The 19,227-nt window shown below is 60.4% G+C and overlaps 2 protein-coding genes across 6 annotated transcripts in view; one reads left to right on the top strand and one right to left on the bottom strand.

Annotated features, from left to right (window-relative positions):
• LIMS2 (LIM zinc finger domain containing 2) overlaps nucleotides 1-19,227 on the bottom strand; it is a 45,730-nt gene that overhangs the window by 1,108 nt on the left and 25,395 nt on the right. For all 5 annotated transcript variants that reach the window (XM_068968901.1, XM_068968903.1, XM_068968902.1 and 2 more), the window contains exons 2-9: nucleotides 16,099-16,258; nucleotides 13,976-14,042; nucleotides 13,653-13,773; nucleotides 2,957-3,106; nucleotides 2,285-2,435; nucleotides 1,282-1,374; nucleotides 639-687; nucleotides 376-451 (exon numbers count right to left, since the gene is read on the bottom strand). In XM_068968901.1, coding sequence (XP_068825002.1) covers nucleotides 376-451; nucleotides 639-687; nucleotides 1,282-1,374; nucleotides 2,285-2,435; nucleotides 2,957-3,106; nucleotides 13,653-13,773; nucleotides 13,976-14,042; nucleotides 16,099-16,258 — 867 coding nt within the window. The remainder of the gene's footprint in view (nucleotides 1-375; nucleotides 452-638; nucleotides 688-1,281; nucleotides 1,375-2,284; nucleotides 2,436-2,956; nucleotides 3,107-13,652; nucleotides 13,774-13,975; nucleotides 14,043-16,098; nucleotides 16,259-19,227) is intronic.
• GPR17 (G protein-coupled receptor 17) lies at nucleotides 9,712-10,731 on the top strand. The gene has a single exon (XM_068969330.1). It carries the CDS (start codon nucleotides 9,712-9,714, stop codon nucleotides 10,729-10,731), a length of 1,020 nt encoding a protein of 339 aa, XP_068825431.1.

The following is a 19,227-nucleotide window of genomic DNA, read 5'->3' as shown; positions in this document are numbered from 1 at the left end:
TGAGTGTGCAGCTCCGGGCTCTTCCTTCCCCAGAGTTCAGTGCGACTCTTCTTCCCGCTGTGCCCTGAGGGTCCCTGGACCTCCCTGCTCGGGGTGGGGGCTGCCCGTGTGCCCACTGCATCCCCAGGGGCCGATGTCAGTGGGCATTCAGGGAAGGCCCAATGAAGGGGAGAAACCACGGAAAGCCAACTCCAGCGGGAGTCCCCAGCAGGCTCCAGGAGTGGGAAGGGGAGGAGAGGGGTGCTGTGTGGGTCTCCGCCCACAGCGGTTCCTCTCCAGCTGCGGGGTGGGGGGGGGGGTGGCGGGGGGGCGGGGGGCGGGGGGCAGGAGTGGGGGAAGGGCGGGGCTGCGGCGAGGGGTGGGTGCGCCACTTACTTCAGGGTGAGCCGGCTGTTGCAGGTGGAACAGGAGAAGCAGTGCACGCACCAGGCCTTGTTGAGGGCTGACACCACTGTGGGGGCAGACGCAGGCTCAGTGACCCCACAGGTCAGCCACAGGGCTCCCTGAGCACAGGGAGGGCCAGCTGGGCACACAGCTGCAGGGCGCACAAGCCCAGAGAGCGCAGGGGACAGGGGCTGGGGCAGGAAGTGGGCCCAGGGATGGGGGGGAGGGGGCGGGGGCAGGGGGGTGGTGCTCACCATCGCCCTCAATCACGTGGCTGCAGGTGTAGCAGACATCCCCGAAGAGCTGTGGACAGAGCAGGAGGTTAAACACACTGAGGGCGTTCATGCCCCTGGCCCTGGGCCAGGGGTGTGGCCCCACCCCACCCCAAAGGGCAGCTCCTGTCATCTGCCCAGGCCTCCCGGGCCTCCTAGGCCTCCTGGACTAGGGCACAGCCTTGGGCTTGAGGGCTGGTCAGAATCACCACCCCCCAGGAAACACAGGTGGAGGTGTTGCCCCCTCTAAGGCCCCTCTCCTGCCCTGGTGTCCTGAGCGGTGCCGTCAGGGTGGAAGCCCATCCTCTGGGCAGTTTTGCTGGGCCTGATAGGAGGGAGGGGGACTGCGGTACATGTCACCCTGAGAGCCCAGGACTCCACATCCCATCTCACGCAGTCCCCACGACAGGCCTGGCCACAGGGCACATTCCCCGAACGGGGACACTGAGGTCAGAGGGGCTGCCCAGGTCCCGAGACACTCAGCACACAGGCCTGGGGCACAGACCCCATTCAGCACCCGCCACGGGGCTCCCAGGGAGGGAGGCTGCCCCATACCCTCTCCGGCCAGCCCGCCCTCACTGGCTCCCCGCAGCACCGCATCCCACTGCCCTGCCTCAAGCCGCACCTGGTTGTAGTGGGTCTCACAGTAGGCCAGGCCCTTCTTCTCATAATGCCGGTGCCCCAGGAACGGCTTCTCACACTTGGCGCAGACGAAGTGCTGGGGAGGGGGGCGAGGGGCAGGGATGGCAGAGTTGGGGCAGGAGCCACCTCCCCAAGAGATGGCAATGACCCCAGGAGACAGCCCAGAGGCTGATGGGGCGGGGGGCCCCAGAGGACCCACAGGAGGGCCATGGGGCCGACACCTCCATGAGCTGCCCCTGCTCGGCAGGCGTCACTCCTTGCTGTGAGGCACCCGCAGCCCAAGGGGTCAGGAGCCGGCGAGGTGCCTGGAATATGGAGGGCTGCACTCCCACGGACTCCTCTGTCTCTATAAGCCCAGGGTCACCGGACACGTCTTCCTATCAGGGAGGCTTTTGGGTGTGATGGCTCACCTTCCCATGTGGGGCTGGGGGCCAGGGGCCACCTCAGGACCTCACAGAGGGGCCACCCAAGGCAGAGCCTGTGGGACACAGAGCTGGCCTGGCCACGGGCTTGCATGCCTCTCTTCCAGGTAGTGACTGTGAATGCCAGAGCCCCCAGCAGAGGCCTGGAGACCCAGTGGGACACCCCTGACGATCTTGTCCGCAGGTGGGCTGAGCTCCCGTTTGCACAGCTGTACACACAGCCACTTCCATCAACCACAATCCCACAGGGCGCCCCAGACCAATGTCCCCAAGGTGTTCTCATGACTTTGGAATCTTCTAGAAGGCCAGGAAAGGGAGGACGGGTGGGGGTGTCCTAGGACTTTGGAATCCTCTAGAAGGCCAGGAGGGAAAGGAAGATTGAGGGGTGGTCTCTGGGTCTCAGGCCTCTGGGCCCTGTGGGCTAACCTGTCCCCAGCCAGGGGCCAGGAAGGGCAGCACCCAAGAGGAAGGTCGGTTCCAGGAGCCAGCCGCACAGCCCGGAGCTGGGAGGGAGTGTGAGCATGAGCCGGGCCCCCACCTGCTGTCCACACCAGCCTTGCTCACCTCCACGTGCCACTGCTTGCCCAGCGCGTTGACCACCCGGCCCTCGATGGGCCGGCGGCAGGCCCCGCAGATGGGGACCCCCATCTTGTCGTGGCAGGGCAGGCAGTAGAGCTCGCCCTTCAGCTCCCGGGCCTCTGCGGTCAGCTCTTTCCTGGAAGACAGCGCAGAGCCCCCAGTGAGGGTGCTGCCCAGCTCCCGCCCCTCCAGACCCAAGGAAGCAGCTTCCGGACAGCCCCCCACCCCAGCTCTGTCCCTGCAGAGCCCCTCGGGCAGGCGTTGCTTTCATCTCTGCCCTCTTTGGAGACTTCCTGTGCCCCAGACAGGCCCCAGGGCATGGGATTCCTGCTCGGCCCTCGCAGAAGGAGGCCTGTGTTTGGCACAGATCTGTTCCCTGTCCCTCCGCCCCTAGATCAGACTGGGCATCTGGGACAGACCCGAGGGGGGGCTCTGCAGCCTCTCCTTCCTCTCTCATCCCTCGTGCAACTCTGAGTCTCCAGTCCTCCCTGAACGGAGCCCCAAAGAGAGCAGCCTCCTGCATGGTTGCCCTCGGGCCCCCATTCTTCCTGCCCCTGCACCCCACTCTCCCGTCGCCCCTCTGCCCACCTGGGCCTCCTTTCTGGCCCCATCACTGCCCTGGATGGCTGTCCCACCTCCACCCAGCTCTCCCCCTACCCGCAGTGGGTGCAGCTGAAGTGGTCAGGGTGGTAGGCGTCATTCTTGAACATGAGGGGCTGCTCATCGATGACCAGGTGGCAACGCTGACAGATGTACTTGCCCAGGCCCTTGGCCTTCTCGCGGTTGTGACAGGGTCGGCACAGGTGTCTGTGGGGAGTGAGGCAGGTGTGAGGAACACAGCCTCCCCTCTGCAGCCCCCCCAGACAGCTGGGCCACCTCCCTGAAGAAGACATCCCCAAACACCCCAGACAAAGGTCCATCTAGTCAAGGCTGTGGTTTTCTGAGTAGTCATATATGGATGTGAGAGTTGGACCATAAAGAAGGCTGAGCACCGAAGAATTGATGCTTTCAAACTGTGGTGTTGGAGAAGACTCTTGAGAGTCCGTTGGACTGCAAGGAGATCAAACGAGTCAACCCTAAAGAAAATCAATACATTGGAAGGGCTGACGCTGAAGCTGAAGCTCCAATACTTTGGCCACCTGATGCAAAAATCTGACTCATTAGAAAAGACCCTGATGCTGGGAAAGATTGAAGGCAGGAGGAAAAGGGGACGACAGAGGATGAGATGGTTGGATGACATCACCGACTCAATGCACATGAGTTTGAGCAAGCTCCAGGAGTTGGTGAAGGACAGGGAAGCCTGGCGTGCTGCAGTCCATGGGGTCACAAAGAGTCAGACACGACTAAGCGACTGAACAACACCACCCTCACCCACAGCCTGAACAAATGCCGGGAAGCCTTGGGGGTTCAGCCTAGCGGCCCAGAAAAGCCAGCCAACAATCCTGCTGCTGGGAAGGCCACAGGTGAGCCCTCTAACAAGAGCCTCGGCACAGGACAGAGAGCAGAAGCAAACGCAGCAGCAAGCTGCAGCTGACGGACAGCAAGGCAAACGTGGTGTTTTTCTTCTTTAAGCTTTTTCTGAGCCTAGGACATCATGTGGACAAGAGCAGCTCAAAAATTCGCTTTATTTTTCAAATATCTTGCAACACATAAGAGTAACTGTACAGTGTGTTACCATCCCACTGTGCCCAGTCAAGGAGCCAAGGAGTGCCAGGCCCGTCGGGCACTCAGGGCCTGCTTCCTCAGGGGTCCTCCCAACAAAGAGGAACCCAGACGTCTACAGGGTCGCTCTGTCTCCAAAGACAAGCACAGCTGTGCCAGATGGAGGCCCCCAGACCTAGGCACTGTCATTACAAAGTCTTTTTTGTAAAGACCTCCGAGTAATTTCTGATGGTACTTTCTCCTCTGGGCAACAGCTGCGGTCTCTACTGAGAGAAATCAACACGGTTTCTGTCTCCTTGGCCCTCACAGGCGGCAGGGATTTAGATTCAGGGTCCCCAGGCAAAGATGCATTCATACAAAGGCCGCAGTGCCCTGCTCCTGTCCCCCACCTGCCACATGATCTGCCGGTGCTCTCAGCACCTGGGCCTTCCTGTCTCCCTTTTCCAGGCCCCCAACCCTCCCACCAGCCTCCTGCCCTCCTGATACCAGCATTGGCCTCTTTCAGAGGAAGGTCAGGTAAAGAATCCGCCTGCCAGTGCAGGAGACGTAGAAGACTCGGGTTCAATCCCTGGGTTGGGACGATCCCCTGGAGGAAGAAATGGCAACCCACTCCAGTATTCTTGCCTGGGAAACCCCATGGACACAGGAGCCTGGCAGGCTACAGAACATGGGGTCACCAAGAGTCTGCTGTAACTGAGCATCTGAGCACGCACAGGGAGTCTCCGTAAAAGATTAACTCTCAAACTCAGGACGTTGGGCCACAGTGGGGAGGGAGCCTCACACACCACCAGCTCCGGAGCAAGCCAGAACTGAGGAACCCTGCTCTCTCACAGGAAGCCCAGATGTGAAATATCTTTTCAACAGACCTGATCCCAGCACCAGGTCTAAGGACAACCTGTAGAATTTTTCCACGGTAGAATGAAGATGGAACCTAGGAATTCTACCATTGAGGTGCAACAGAAGACAAGAACAAAACAACATACACACACATGCAGCCTAAGTTTTAGAGCAACACATGCTTGAGCCCAAATCCTGGCTCACTGGTTTCTGGTTGGCCAGTCAGGTCACCTCCCTGAGCCTCAGTTTCCTCATCTGTAAAATGGGCAGTAATCCCAAGTGCACAGGACTGTGTAAAAGAATATATTTCAGAGAGTACTTGTGGGAGGTTCCTCCCAGTGATAGCATGTATATCTTTAAACACCTTAACTAAAAAGTTGTAGTCTTTTGAAACTAGAAATAGTGGTCTGGTGCCCTGTGCTACTGGGTGTATCATTTTGGGAAAGACAGAGAGAAACAACTTTGCTGGAGTAGCCACTGGCGACATCCAAACAGCCACCCCCGAAACCCCCAGGAGGAGCCTAGGGGAGCAGTACGGGCAGGCGGCAGTGGCTCTGTTCCCAGGCCTCCTGTCCAGAGGAGGAGCCCGTGCAGACGAGGGCCAGCCCTCCGGGTCCCCACGGGCACAGACAGCGCGCCATTATGAGGCAGCCTGCAGCTGGGCCCTGCTGGAGATAAAGGCCATGATTTATTCCACACACCCAAAGGGGGCCTCATTATACAGGGCAGGACACAAGGACCCTACAGCAAGTATCCTGAAAGAATCCCCCTCATTTGACCAAACAAGACTCCTCGGCCTCCCACCCTTCCCCATTCACAAGACCCCCCCGCTCTGCCGATGGCCAGTGCAGGCTCAGGCGCCCAGGCCCGTTGTCATGGCAACCAGCCCCTCCCTGGCCCCCTCCCCTCGGTAGGAAATTACCCTGTTCTGAAACGTCCTGTTGTCTGTCGGTCCCAGCCAAGCCCCCCACCCAGCCGGCGCCCACTCCACGGCTTCGTAGACAGTCACACACTCGGCCTCTGTGATGCTCGGGCGGCCCAGCTGGGGGATGGGGGGTGTGCTGGGACACACTGGAATATTCACAGCCCAGCGCAGCAGAGGCAGCCAGAGGACTGGCCCACCACACAGGGGACCCCTCAGGAATGAAGCAGCCTTTCAGGGCCCGAGGGGGTGCAGCCTCCCCGCCTCTCCTTAAATAGCCAGCCGGCCTCTACCACGGCCACACGGAGCCACCACCCGCCCACAGGCCGCAGCCCACCTGCTGCCCCAGACCAGCTGTGAGAGGTAAGGGCAGGGCTGGGGAGCGGGGCACGGGGGTGCGGGGCAAGCGCGGGCCCAGCAGAGGCAAGGCAGGGCCATCTCTGCCATCTCGCTTCAACCTATTTATCGAGGCCTCCCTGGTCTGAACTAGAGCAGCCCATGGGCGGTGCTCCTGTCTCATTGTGGGGGCTTTTAAAGGAAGAGCAGGTGCCCAGTCTGCGGCCCCATGGCTGCAGCGACACCCCCACTCTCCTCCTCTAGCCAGGGCACCTGGAGGGGCCCAACGAGGAGGCAGGAGGGACCGGTGCCGGCGACACCAAGAGACCGCCTGCCAGCTCAGCCTCCTCCCACGGCACACCCACCCACGTCCCCTCCCAGAGGCCGAGCCCTGCACCTGCTCCTGGTCGGGGCCCACTGCCCTGCCCCGAGCAGAGTGAGACATCGAGAGACAGTGAGAGCAGGCGTGTCTAGGGACACGTGGAGAGGAGCAGGAGCCCCCCCAGACCCACAAAACCAGCATGAGAACTCGTAACACAGGGGCCAGGTGGAGAAACTGCAACAGACCTGACTCAAGCCTGAAAGCGTTCTGGAATCAAGTCTGCACCCAAACAGAGCATGGGGCACGTGGCCTTCAGTGGTGGGGCTCAGGAGGCCCTGGGCAGCAGCAGAAAGCCAGGCGCCAGGCAGCCCACCGGGTGCCACCTGCGCACATGCAGGGCCCCACGCTCAGCCCACTGCTCCACTGTCACCATCTGGAAAGCCTTGCTTCTTGAACAAAGGGTGGGGCAAACTGTGTTGCTGTTCCTGGGGTCAGGCCCGCGGGGGGAGGCACTGAGCCTGGGAGGCAGCTCCACACCAGCCCTGGCAGCAGGGACTCATCAGCCCCTGGAGGAAAAGCAGGAGGAGGTGTTGGCTGTCATGCTGGGTCTTCCGGATCTGGCTTCCCACTTCTGGGCTGTTGCCCTGGCCAAATAACCCTGGGCAAGTGAGCTGATGCTGAGCCTCCATCTGTAAAAGGAGGCAGTGGACGTCTGCCCCTGAAGACTGGTGGGCAATGCCCAGGCAGGCCTGCCTCGCGCCGGGCAGAGAAGATGGTCAGTACCTGCGAGCAGACCTCACGAAGGGGCTGGGTGATGACTGTGCCACCAGAGGGATGGGTAGCGTCTGGGCCTCAGGGCAGCCCCTCCCCATCCCCATCAAGACCCCTCCCTCACTTGGCCTCCAGGCCTCCCCCGCTTCCCCCACTGCCTCAGGTCACACACACTTGGGAGCAACAAGAAATAATCTCTGCATTAGAATTTTAGGGAACCTGAACCACTGTGAGTCTAGGAGAGATTTGGGCAGGGGGACATCCCTGGATCCCTCCAATAATCAAAACGTGCTGTGGTCAGGCGAGCGTCTCCGCTGGCTTGAGAATGACTGGCCAGGTGCTCACCACCACTGACTTCCTCCTGCTCAGCCACCTGTGGGGCAGCAGGGGTGCCGGGGGTGCCCAGGGACCCTAGTGGTGGTTGATGAGGCATGAAGCAGAGGGTCAAGCTGCTGCCTGGCCTGACAGCTCCTCACTACCCACACTGCCCTCCTGCCCTCCTAGCTGCCAAAGTCTGAACCGCTGGCCCTGCTCCGTCTACTTCGGGAACCCACACCTGGGGATGGCGCCCAGCCTCATACTCAGGGACTGCCGGTGCTAACATCCCCGTGCTCCCGGAGCACTTGCCAGCCCCTGCCAGGGCTATTACCTCGGTCATTAAAAGGAGAGGACCCGAGGAGAGAGGAGTTTACAGAGAGCTTGCTCCAGGCCCCCTGCGGCTGTGCGTGCAACCGCTGCTCCCCGCTCCATTCTGCTGCTCCTGCGAGCCCCCTCTCCTGCCCCCTCTACAGCCTGCAGGCAGGAAGTGGGGCTGCTGGGAGGTGGGCCTCAGGGGAGCCCCTGAAGTTGCACTGTAGGCAGAGGTGCCCTGAGAAGAAACGGCACCCGCCCCCCACCCAACCCCATGTGGGGCTGCAGGCTGCGTGCCGTCTGGCCTGCACACACCTGTCCAAGGCCTGTGGGAGGCAGGGCGTTGGGACCTTTCCTCTCCTTTGTGAATCTCCTGAGTCGACCAAAATCAACATGGGAAATCTGTCACTCTGTCTGTTGGGGAGGGACCACCGGTGACCCAATCAGAACTGGGGTCACCAGACAGAAACAGTTTGTTTCTGAGGCCAGGAGGGCTCCAAGCAGCCTCTGGTTTATGCTGAGGGTAAACCAGGTGGGCAAGGCTGGGCAGAGACAGGCTGCCTCCCTGGGTCCCGGCCTCTCTGGGGCTGCAGGTCTTGGCTAGAACACCCCGGACAGTCTCTCCACCTCTGGAACATATGGCTCTTCCTCTCTTGGAAAAGAATCTGCCTCCTGATAGTTAAAGCGACCCCATGGACTGCAGCCTATGAGCTTCCTCCATCCATGGAATTTTCCAGAAAAGAATATGGGAGTGGGTTGCCATTTCCTTCTCCAGGGGATCTTCCCCATCCAGGGATCGAACCCAGGTCTCCCGCATTGCGAGCAGATGCTTCTACTGTCTGAGCTACCAGGTAAACTCTAGTTAAACTACTCCAGGTAGTAAAACACCCACTGCAGGCCTGGACCCACAGGCACAAGCCTAAGACACTTGTCCTTCTAAGACACAAGTCTCCGCCCACTGACATGCCCGAAGCAGGGCTGGTGGCTGAGTTCGAAAAGCTCAAGACCTTGGATGCTGGCCCGGACGGGCCTTCAGGTGCTGTAGACAGAGCAGGACACTGCATTCCTCGTGAGGCCCTCCCATGGCCGGTGCCGGGAGCACTGGGGAGCCTAGTGGACAGGTGGGTCAGGGAGGCTGAGCAGGGTTCACCTGATGCTGAGGAGGAGTTGGCCGAGCCCCCCACACTGGGCTCTCACGGCGAGGTGCCCCACCCACGAGAAGCAGGGCTCAAGGGACTCATGCACCTCACCGGTCAGACAGCACACAGGGGAGAGGGACAGAAGATGCGGGCCCCTCCCTCAGCTCTCACAGCCCCCAGGGCCTGTCCGTCTCTCCCTGCGGTGCTGACTCTATGCCCCAGGCCTGAGAGGTGGCCTTCATGGCCGACCTCTCCATGCTCTACAGGGACACAGCCGCACGGTGGGGAGCTGACCCCAGCAGTAGTTTGGCACCCAGGCCCTGGTTTTGGTTTTGCTTTCTGCAGCCTTCCAAAGCAGTGGGTGCAGGTTCAATCCCTGTTCAGGGAGCTAAGACATGCCTTGAGGTTAAAAAAATAAAATAAAATCAAAACATAAAACAGAAAGGGTTTCATCCCTGGGTGGGGAAGATCCCCTGGAGAAGGGCATGGCAACCCACTCCAGTATTCTTGCCCGGAGAATTCCATGGACAGAGGCTATAGTCTATGGGATCGCAAAGAGGTGGACAAGACTGTGACACTTGCCCACCCCCAGCTGGACACAGGAGGTGCCCTGTAGCCCCTCAGGCAGTGCCAAGCATGGAACAGCCTATCCAGGGGTTAGGGGTCGGCAGGTACTAAAGGCTTCCAAGAGCTCATGTCTGCAGCGGGTGATGCCTCGCCTGTCCCAGGCTCTCTGAAGCTGGCCTGTCTGCTTGTTCCCTCCAGGCTCAGTGCCTCTGCCTCTGGCTGAAGCATGAATGGCTTCGAGGTGGCCGCCCCAGGTCTACTGCCCAACACCTCCTTGGCCCCTGTGGAGCAATGCGGCCAAGAGACGCCCCTGGAGAACGTCCTCTTCGCCTCTTTCTACCTCCTGGATTTCATCCTGGCTTTTGTGGGCAACGCCCTGGCCCTGTGGCTCTTCATCCGGGATCACAAGTCCGGCACCCCGGCCAACGTGTTCCTGATGCACCTGGCCGTGGCCGACCTGTCCTGCGTGCTGGTCCTCCCCACTCGCCTGGTCTACCACTTCTCAGGGAATCACTGGCCGTTTGGGGAGATCCCATGCCGGCTCACGGGCTTCCTCTTCTACCTCAACATGTATGCCAGCATCTACTTCCTCACTTGCATCAGCGCTGACCGCTTCCTGGCCATCGTGCACCCCGTCAAGTCCCTCAAGCTCCGCAGGCCGCTCCACGCCCACCTGGCCTGCGCCTTCCTCTGGGTGGTGGTGGCCGTGGCAATGGCCCCGCTGCTGGTGAGCCCGCAGACCGTGCGGACCAACCACACGGTGGTCTGCCTGCAGCTGTACAGGGAAAAGGCCTCCCAGCACGCCCTGGCGTCCCTGGCCGTGGCCTTCACCTTCCCGTTCGTCACCACCGTCACCTGCTACCTGCTGGTCATCCGCAGCCTGCGGCAGGGCCCGCGCGTGGAGCGGCGCCTCAAAAACAAGGCGGTGCGCATGATCGCGGCGGTGCTGGCCATCTTCCTGGTCTGCTTCGTGCCGTATCACGTCCACCGCTCCGTCTACGTGCTGCGCTACCGCGGCCACCGCACCTCGTGCGCCGCACAGCGCGCGCTGGCGCTCGGCAACCGCATCACCTCCTGCCTCACCAGCCTCAACGGTGCGCTGGACCCCGTCATGTACTTCTTCGTGGCCGAGAAGTTCCGAGACGCCCTGCGCAGCCTGCTGTGCGGCAAGCGGCTCCCAGGGCCGCCGCCCAGTGCCGACGGGAGGACCAACGAGAGCTCGCTGAGCGCCAGGTCGGAGCTGTGAGCCTGGGCCCCGCCCCTCCCCAACCCCACAAGGACCACCCTGCAACCTCACCGAGGAGGAGCCCGCCGCCCCTGAGAAAAGAAACCGGAACCGCGCCGGTCACCATCACCTGCTTCCAGGTCCGAGCTCATCACCGGCGCCCAGTTCTGTCTGGGCTGTCAGCCGATGCCTGGCGAGGCCGCACTGAAGGGGCCAGACGGCCGCTCCTCTGCGGGGACTGGGCTGACCCTGCTCATTCACAGCCGCGAGACACTCAGGGACTTGGACCCCACCCCCCTCTCCCCCGGTGAGGGGCAAGGAGCCCAGAGGAACAGTCCTGAACAGTGAGCGTCTTTCTCTCCCAAGTGACCCCTGCGAGGCTCTCGGCCTCCTCACAACAGAAACACATGGCAGCGAAGCTTGGCAGAGATAACTCAGGAGACAGCGGGGAGCGGCCTGCCAGAAGAGGGGCACGGTGGGGGCAGCGCTCGGTGGAGGGCCAGGAGAAGGTGTCTGGAGATTTCCTCTCAAGTGTAAGGTGCTCTGAGTTCCCTTTGTGGCCCCTTTCCCAAAGGCCCCTGCATTTAGGGGACACAGGCAGTACACGAGAGCCAAACACTCTAAGCACGTTTCAGGGTGATCTCCAGGTGACGTCCAGCAACACAGGGCCTGTGGGTCCCGCCTGCCACACACAGACCTGCATGTGCCGACAATCCCCAGTGCTTCTCAGCAGCTGCCCTGTCCCTTCTGAGTCTCAGGGGAGCACAGACTATGAGGGGGCCATCACGGGGAGCCCAGCTTCATCACTGCCGGGTGTGGGGGGCACGCAGCCTGGCCCACGAATCTATCTCCCCCTAACCCAGACCCAGCAGGGTCAGGGTGCTACTCCTCCCCAAGAGGCCTTCCCCTGGCTGGCCAAGATGGGAGGTGTTTTGCTTAGAGGATGGTCTGTATGCCCCTCAAGAGTCCTTTTATGTACTTGGTTATACTGATCATAAGGGCTTCCCTCGTGGCTCAGTTGGTGAAGAATCTGCTTGCAATGCAGGAGACTGCCTGCAATGTAGGAGACCCGCATTCGATTCCTGGGTCAGGAAGATCCCCTGGAGAAGGAAACAGCAACCAGCTCCAAGATTCTTTGCCTGGGAAATCCCACGGACAGAGGATCCTGGCAGGCTACAGTCCAGGTCACAAAGAGTTGGACACGACTGAAGCAACTTAGCATGCCTGCATACTGATCATATACATAACTGTACTTTAATAACTGAAAGTTATTCTGTTTGGTTAATGCAACTCCCTCCCCAGAACTTCTCTTCCTTCCGACCCAAGAACGGCAAAGTGGCGGCGCAGGCAGCAGCATGCACTGTGGTTCTGGTGGCCCCACAGCCGGTCCACCCCACACAGGCGCTGGCGTTCTGCCTTGTGGGCTTCAGAGTGCCGACCTGGGCTTCAGGGTGCCCCACCTGCCTGTCACCACAGCAATAATTTACTTTCCTGAACAAGTCCAGCCTCTTCTGGATTTTTCCAGCAAACACTAGAGCAGGAGTCCCAGCGTGAGCTGCAGCTTAGGCCCACACTCGGGACCCCTGATGCACTGTCTGCCCCCCAAGACCCCTCATATCAGCACTCAACACTCAGGCTCCTAGTGAGCACCCTGCAGACACCAGGATGAATAACACACGTCTCTCATGGAGCAGGCAGACGGACAAGGTCACTACAGCAGTGTTAGGAATTGGGGCTCCAACAGGGCCAGAGATGGTGTCCAGCGCCCAGATAGGGGAGGAAGCGGGGGGCAGACAGACAACTGAGGTGTTGCTAGCGAGGCAGGTGTGTGCTTCCGTGCGGCCTGACTGCCAGCAGAGGAGAAACTCAAAATTGGCTGGTTGGGTTCTGTGGCATTTGGGATTCCTGCCAGACACTGTGGAGATGGCGTGTGGGCAATGGGGTATTCTGAGGGAGAGGTCTAGGGTGGAGGCCGACATCTGGATTGCCCAGCACAGACGCGCCATTTGGACCAAATGCAGAGCCCCAAAGGAGCCCGCCATAGAGAGATGGGTGGAGGAAGGGGAACCGGGACAGGAGAGGGACAGCACAGCCATGCAGTAGGAGACCGCGTGGGTTCCTGGGCACCCGGAGAGAAGCGGGAGTGGCAGCGAAGGCTGCGGGAGGCCTGAGCAGCTTGGGCGGAGGGGAGTAGGTGGGGGAACCGGCTGGGAACTGGCAAGGGCTGCAGGGAGTCGCTGTGCAGCGAAGGCTGACAGGGTGCCTTGAACCAGGGGCCACCTCGCCTGAGCCATTAGAAAGGGACCAGAGAGGTCCAGAGCTGTGAGCCCTGCTGGAGGAGCAGGAAGTGAGCAGGGCTACGGATGCAGTGACACGGCCACTGCGGCCCCCGCTGCGACAAGGGAGGGAAGCACAGGTGCAGGGCAGCGGAGGGCAGGGCAGGGGGAAGGCAGGTCCTGGCTGTGGGGGTGGGGGTGCAGGGACAGTGAGGGGAGGGGAGCGGGAGGAGAGAGCAGGTCTTCATGGAAAGTGACAGCTTAGCCTGCTAAGGGAACCTGGGCCTGAAGTTTGGAGCACCCCTGGGCCCCAGCTGAGTGTTTTCCCCCCAGCAGCCCCTGTGGGGTCTGAGGACAGGGGGGATGGCTGCAGCCTGGGTGGCCGGGCAGGCAGGAGCTTAACTCACAGCTCCTCATCCTCGCACTGCACTAACAGCTCCCGCTTCTGCCCCCTGCCTGCTGGCTGTCTACCGTCAGCCTGCTCCTGGGAGCAGCCCTGAGCCTGGGACACCCCGATTCCTCACCCCTCACTCTCCAGCCTCCATCCTCACCCGTAAACCAGACAGAGTTCTCCTGCCCTCCTCGCAGGGACAGTGGGGGTGACAGCCCCACTGGCAGCCCAAGGCGCCTGGACCAGGCCTGGGCCTGCGGTGAGGCCCATCTCACCTGCCTGCGTTCTTCACAAAGCCCAGGTCAGCCAACTCCACGTCACACAGCTCACAGCGGAAGCATCCAGGGTGCCAGTTGTTGTTCATGGCCTTGATGACGCGGCCAATGATGAATTCGCCTGGAGGAGAGACGTCCCTGCTGGCCTTGTGCCCTCCCCCCAGAGTTCCTCCCCACAGGAGCCCGCCTGGCTCTGCCTGGCCCCAGGGCGCCCCTCCCAGAGCTTGGGAAGGTGATGAGCACAGAGGCCCAAAGGCCAATGCTCAGAAAGACAGGCCCCCTCCTCTCCCATCCCCACTTCCCAGGCATCGTGGAAGCCTTACCACAGGACCCGCAGCACGGAGCAAACAGCATCTGGAAGTCGTGCTCGCAGTACTTCCGACCTTCGAACTGCAGAGGGGGCCAGCAGAGAAAGGACAAGGAAGGCACTGTCATTCTCTGAGCTGCACCGGTCGGTGGGGTGAGGACCTGCCCTCGGGGAGGCTAGATGGGCACCCCGCTTTGTATACCTGCTACCACCACAGGAAGCATGGGTGGGGGACTTCCTGGAGGAGGTGATAAGGAGTGGAAAGACGGAAGGCGAGGGGGATACTAAGAAGAGGGGTTTCCACACAGGGAGCAGTCAGTGCAAGGCCTGAGGACGGGACAGGATTGGCCTGTTTGACTTGGGGAGAGTGCAAAGTGAGGGACCTCGAGGAAGCTGGCAGCTCGGCAAGGCTGGCCCCCTCAGAGGGCCACCGCTGTTTGCTGAAGATCTTGGCCGCGTTGGTCCCAGGGGCAGGCTGTGGGATGGGGGTGGATGTTTATGCCGGGAAGCCCAGGGATCAAGGTTGAATTCTGTGTGTCCCTTGGCCCTGTTTCGTGTCTGAGAGGTCCACTCCCCCAGGGTCCACAAAAGATGTAGGGAAGGGACCCAGAAGAAGAGGCACAGGAATGGGGTGCACCCCATCTGTCTGGGCAAGGCAGACCCCTGCACTGGCCCCAAGTTTGGCCAACACCTGCCTCTGCCTTTCCTCCCTTGACGATTTTATCTGGTTTCCCCTGTTCCCTGAGAGTGTCTTATTAAGCTGCACCTGGCTAGAGCCCTACCCAGCAGGGGCAGCGGGAATCTATATCATCATAGGCACATCTGCAGAGCCCTGTGCCACTCAACCCCTTTACCCCACCTCCCCACTGGCCAGCAGTTCTCAGGAGGCACCATGGGGAACAGCAGCTCCTGTTTAGTCAGGCAAATCACCCACCTCCCAGCCGTCTGTCAGCCAATCCCCTCAGATTCAAAATCTAGCCAGCCTCTGAGCATTGCCATGGTGTGCCTATAAACGCTAACAGGCAGCCCTGAGGTGGCCTGGCAGCATTTGCCAATTTCTGCTGTGTAAATAGTCCCACCGGGGTCAGTTTGAAGCTACCAAAATGATGCTGACATGGAATTGAGAAGAGATGTTAGTAGCCACCACGGTACTGCGTTTCCAGCACCCAAACACAATAACAGGTAGTGAAATGTAACAAAACAATTAGGAAGTGATGAGTTTTGTGTATCTGCTATTTTTGTCTTTAATAAAATTTTATCTCATTGTATGTATACATCATTTAACTTTTAATAATGACTGTATTTAGCAACCAGCCTGCAGGATTGCGGAAAATTTAACAATCTGCTCTTGGGACCGAGGGCAGCTCAGCCTAGGTCCCTTCCCTTCCATCTGGATTACCAAAGAAATAACTGGCTTCTGGTCCCACCTGTTCTCCCAGCTTCTGTCCCCATTCCTGCAAAGCGTCTCCTCCACATAGCAACCAGAGAGGCCCTTTTCTACTGTCTGACAGACAGTATGGGTCCTGCCCCTCCCAGGATGAAGCTTAAGGCCCCATGAAGGCCCACAGGGTTAAACAATTCTCCTGCCCTCCCTCATCTTCTGCCACCCCTCTCATTTCCTCTGCTTCCATCACACCAGCCTCCTACTGCTCCAAAACCCACACACCCCAACCTCAGGGCCTTTACACTTGCTGTGCCCTCTGCTGAGAGCTCTTCCTGTAGGTACACACATGCTCCCTCACCTCCTTCTGGTCTGCTCAAACATTAACCCCCTGCTCAGGCCCCCACCCCCAGGACTCCTCGTAACCTGAGCACTTAGCAGCATCAGGTGTACGCTGGTTATGTTTACTGTCTGACCCCAGGGCCTCCCAGAGATGATAGGATGAACGGTGACTCCTTCAGCACCATGCACACCAGGAGAGCACTGTTCACAGAGCTGAGGGCTGGGCCCCCACGGGGTGGCCAGCAAGGTTCTGGGCTGGCAGGAGCAGCACCGGCTCACGGCCCGGCACGTCTGCCAGTCTGTCACTGGAGGGCTGTGGCCAGGTGAGGCCCGCAGGCTGCCAGAGGGCAGACCCTGAGCTGGGTCAGGGGCTTGTGCTCCGGGAAGCAGAGGCAAGGGTTAGGGAGCACTCTCACCTCGTAAAAGAGCCCCTCAGGGAAGGGCCGGAAGCACTGTGCGCACACGAAGCAGTGCTCGTGGTACAGTTCTCCGTTGCTGTTGACGATCCGCTCGGCAGGGGCGAAGCGCGCCTGGCAGCGCTGGCACACTGCATTGGCCAAGGCGTTGGACATGTTGCTGAGCAGGAAAAAGGAACAGAGGTCAGAACCTGCGGGCTGCGCTCAAGGGACACGTTTTCTGGGGCAGAGGACAGCACCATCCTCACCCCAGGCTGGCCTCAGCACTGTGGAGACTCAGTCACGCAGTCGGTCCACGCTGCCCCGCACCGGCTTGGATCACCCCGGGTGGCTGTCACCCATACCTGTAGCCACCATGTGCCAAGGATACACCAGGTGCCAGTGTATGCCAGGATGCAGTGGCCTTCCCAGGTGGCAACCCTGAGAGCCGTGCACAGCGTGTCCAGCTCACAGACAGACGCGTAGAGGCCTGGAGGGAGTGACCCCCTGGGCCGCAGTGGGCAGAGGCAAAGCCCCTCACCCCGGAGCCCCGTCTCTCCCCATACCCGGAAGCCCCCAGTGCCCTTCATGGAGGGTCAGGCACAGGTCAGCCATCGCTGGGCTCATGCCGGTCAGAGCAGTCAGGGCTCCAGTCCGGGCCCTCTCTCGTGGTGCAGCTGGGGCTGGCCCTCGCTCTCCAAGCCCAGGCGCCCAGCCAGAGAAGGACCCTAACCAAGGCCATCGTGCGTTCTGACCTTTAGATGACGGACACATAAGCTCTCTATGGGGTGCACGGCCCACTGTAAGCTTGCAGAGGACAGGGTTGTGGTTGTCATTGTCACTGACCTGGCCCCAAGCTACTCAGTCATGGTGCTGGGCCATCTCTCAGGGCATCAGGGACACCCGGGCACCCTCCTGCGCCTCCTGTCTCCCACTCAGGGAACCACAGTGTCTCGGGTACAGAGCATCATCCAGGCACAGGGGAGCAGCCTGGGATTCACATACTTATTTCATCCCTGAGGCCACCTTGCTTTTCTAAGGCTCAGAGAGATTGAGTAACTTGAGCAAACTCACAGAGCAGATGACAAAGTCCAAATGTGAACTCAGGTTGGACAGAGTTCAGTGGCTCTTTCCCCTGCACCACGAGTTAGATTCATCCCTGCCCCACCCCTCTCCAAACACAAAACCACCGTACCATGGAGAAGGTGAGGCTGTGACTATTTGGGAATGGGAGCAGGATGGGGAGCGACCCTCCTCATCCATGCGGGCAACTGCTGTCCCCGGGGCAAGTGATGGCTGTCCTTATGGGAGGTGTGAAAGCCAAATTGAACTCCAGGGGAAATCGCCACAGAGACACACGCTGGCTCCAGCCTAGGGCCCCGGCTCAGACAGGAGGAGGAACCTGGCGGTCAGCCACAAGAGCCTCTACAAATTCCCAGCACCCTCATGCCTGCGACCTTGACTACAAGGCGGCAAACAGACTTTGTCTCTTGTCGACTTGGGTGGATTGTGGTGGCTGCCTGGAAGGGTGGGCGCAGAAGGGAGGTCAGGCTCAGCAACGAGAGATGCAACCGATCACGCGTCCTGTAGACTCGTGCAGGGGCACTCGGCCCATCTTTGGAGGTCGTCTTTCCAGCCTGTTCCACCTCCCGCCATGCTGAACCCCACCCTTCTCTCAGGGCTACAGTGCTGTGAGAAGTCTCAAGTGACACTGCTCATGCTGGAGACCCCAGGCAGGATGGGCCCGGGTGGCAGGCGAGGGCACTGCCTCTCAGGTGTAGACTGCGGACAGTGGGTCTAGCAGAAGGTGCTGCCACAGACACAGAAAGGGAGCTGGGCTGGGGCACCCAGGCAGGACTTCCTCTCATGGCAGGAGAAGGGCCAGAAGGCTCTTCAGCAAGCCCTGTCAGGCAAGCAGACCTCCGCCTGCCCTCAGGAATCCTTGGGGGACCAAAGCCACCTCCCACGTCCACATTTAGGCCAAAGGGGCGAGGAAGCAGGACAGAGGCAGGAGGGGTTGGGCAGAGCCCACGTTGACAGGGAGGCTCTGCACGCAGCGGCCACCACCTTCCTTTCCGGCTCACTGCTGGTCACCATGTAGAGAAACAGACAGGACAGGGGCTGATCACCCAGGCCGCCAGGAGCTGGGCTGGACTCTGTCAACACAGGCACAGTTTCCTGCCCCAAGGTCACCGTGAACCTGGAGGACTTGTTCTCCGAAAACACACACCCAAGGTAGCTGGGAGGAAGTTCCAATGCCTGGCCATGAACAAGACCTTGGCGGGTCTTGGAGAAGTCAGAAATCAACAGGAAATCCTGTGACTCTGGGCCTGGAATTCCCCACCCAAAGAACCCAGAAAATGCAGCCAAAACACGTATTCAAGTCCAGCCCCAGGCTTTCAGATTGTTCCAGACATCTGGACCCTGACCAAGTGAGCGTGCAGCAGGCCCATCATCGGTTTGCCCCTACAGAGCCCCGGCCTCACCCCAGGGCAGACATTCAGAGACAGCATCTCCATGTGATGGCCACAGCAGCTGGCCCCTAAGAGAGCGGCTGGCTCTGCACTGTGCCTGGGTTCGGCTCCCTGGCTGGGGCCCTAGGAGGCTCAGGTCAACAGTTTTGCCGTCTGTCCCCTACACGGCTCTCAGGCAGGTGGGTGTGGGGGAGAGACCACCTACCTCCCACCCCGCTGGTGGCCCCAGCCCAAGTCTTGGTCAGTAGCACCCCCAGTGGCACTTCCATGTCTGCATCCCCATGGTCCTTGCTTGGGAACACAGCACTCCGACCCACTGACCAAAGACGGGGGATGGACAGACAAGCCTGTGTCCCCGATAACTGGATCACAGCCCCATCAGAGACGATGCCAGCTGTCCCCTGCAGGAGGCAGCCACTCCAGGCTCAACCCCATGTGTTTAAATCCCGACAGCTCAAGCCACCAGTTGTGCCCCTGGAGAAAGGTACCAGCTCCCTAGGGCCTCGTTTCCTCCTCCACGAGGAGGTGCCCAGAGGAGCAGGAACTGCCCCTCAGAACTGAAGTAAAGAACTTGCTGCCTACAGCAGACAGCATGCGGAGCACAAGGCCAGACAGGCCAAGCGCTGGATAAAAGAGCTGTTGTTTCCAGCAGCCCAGGGACCTCCCGCCCAGCCCA

Source organism: Capricornis sumatraensis, chromosome 3 (genome assembly GCF_032405125.1).
Source record: "Capricornis sumatraensis isolate serow.1 chromosome 3, serow.2, whole genome shotgun sequence".
Taxonomy (NCBI): Eukaryota; Metazoa; Chordata; class Mammalia; order Artiodactyla; family Bovidae; genus Capricornis; species Capricornis sumatraensis.
This window is presented reverse-complemented; position numbering and strand designations above follow the sequence as displayed.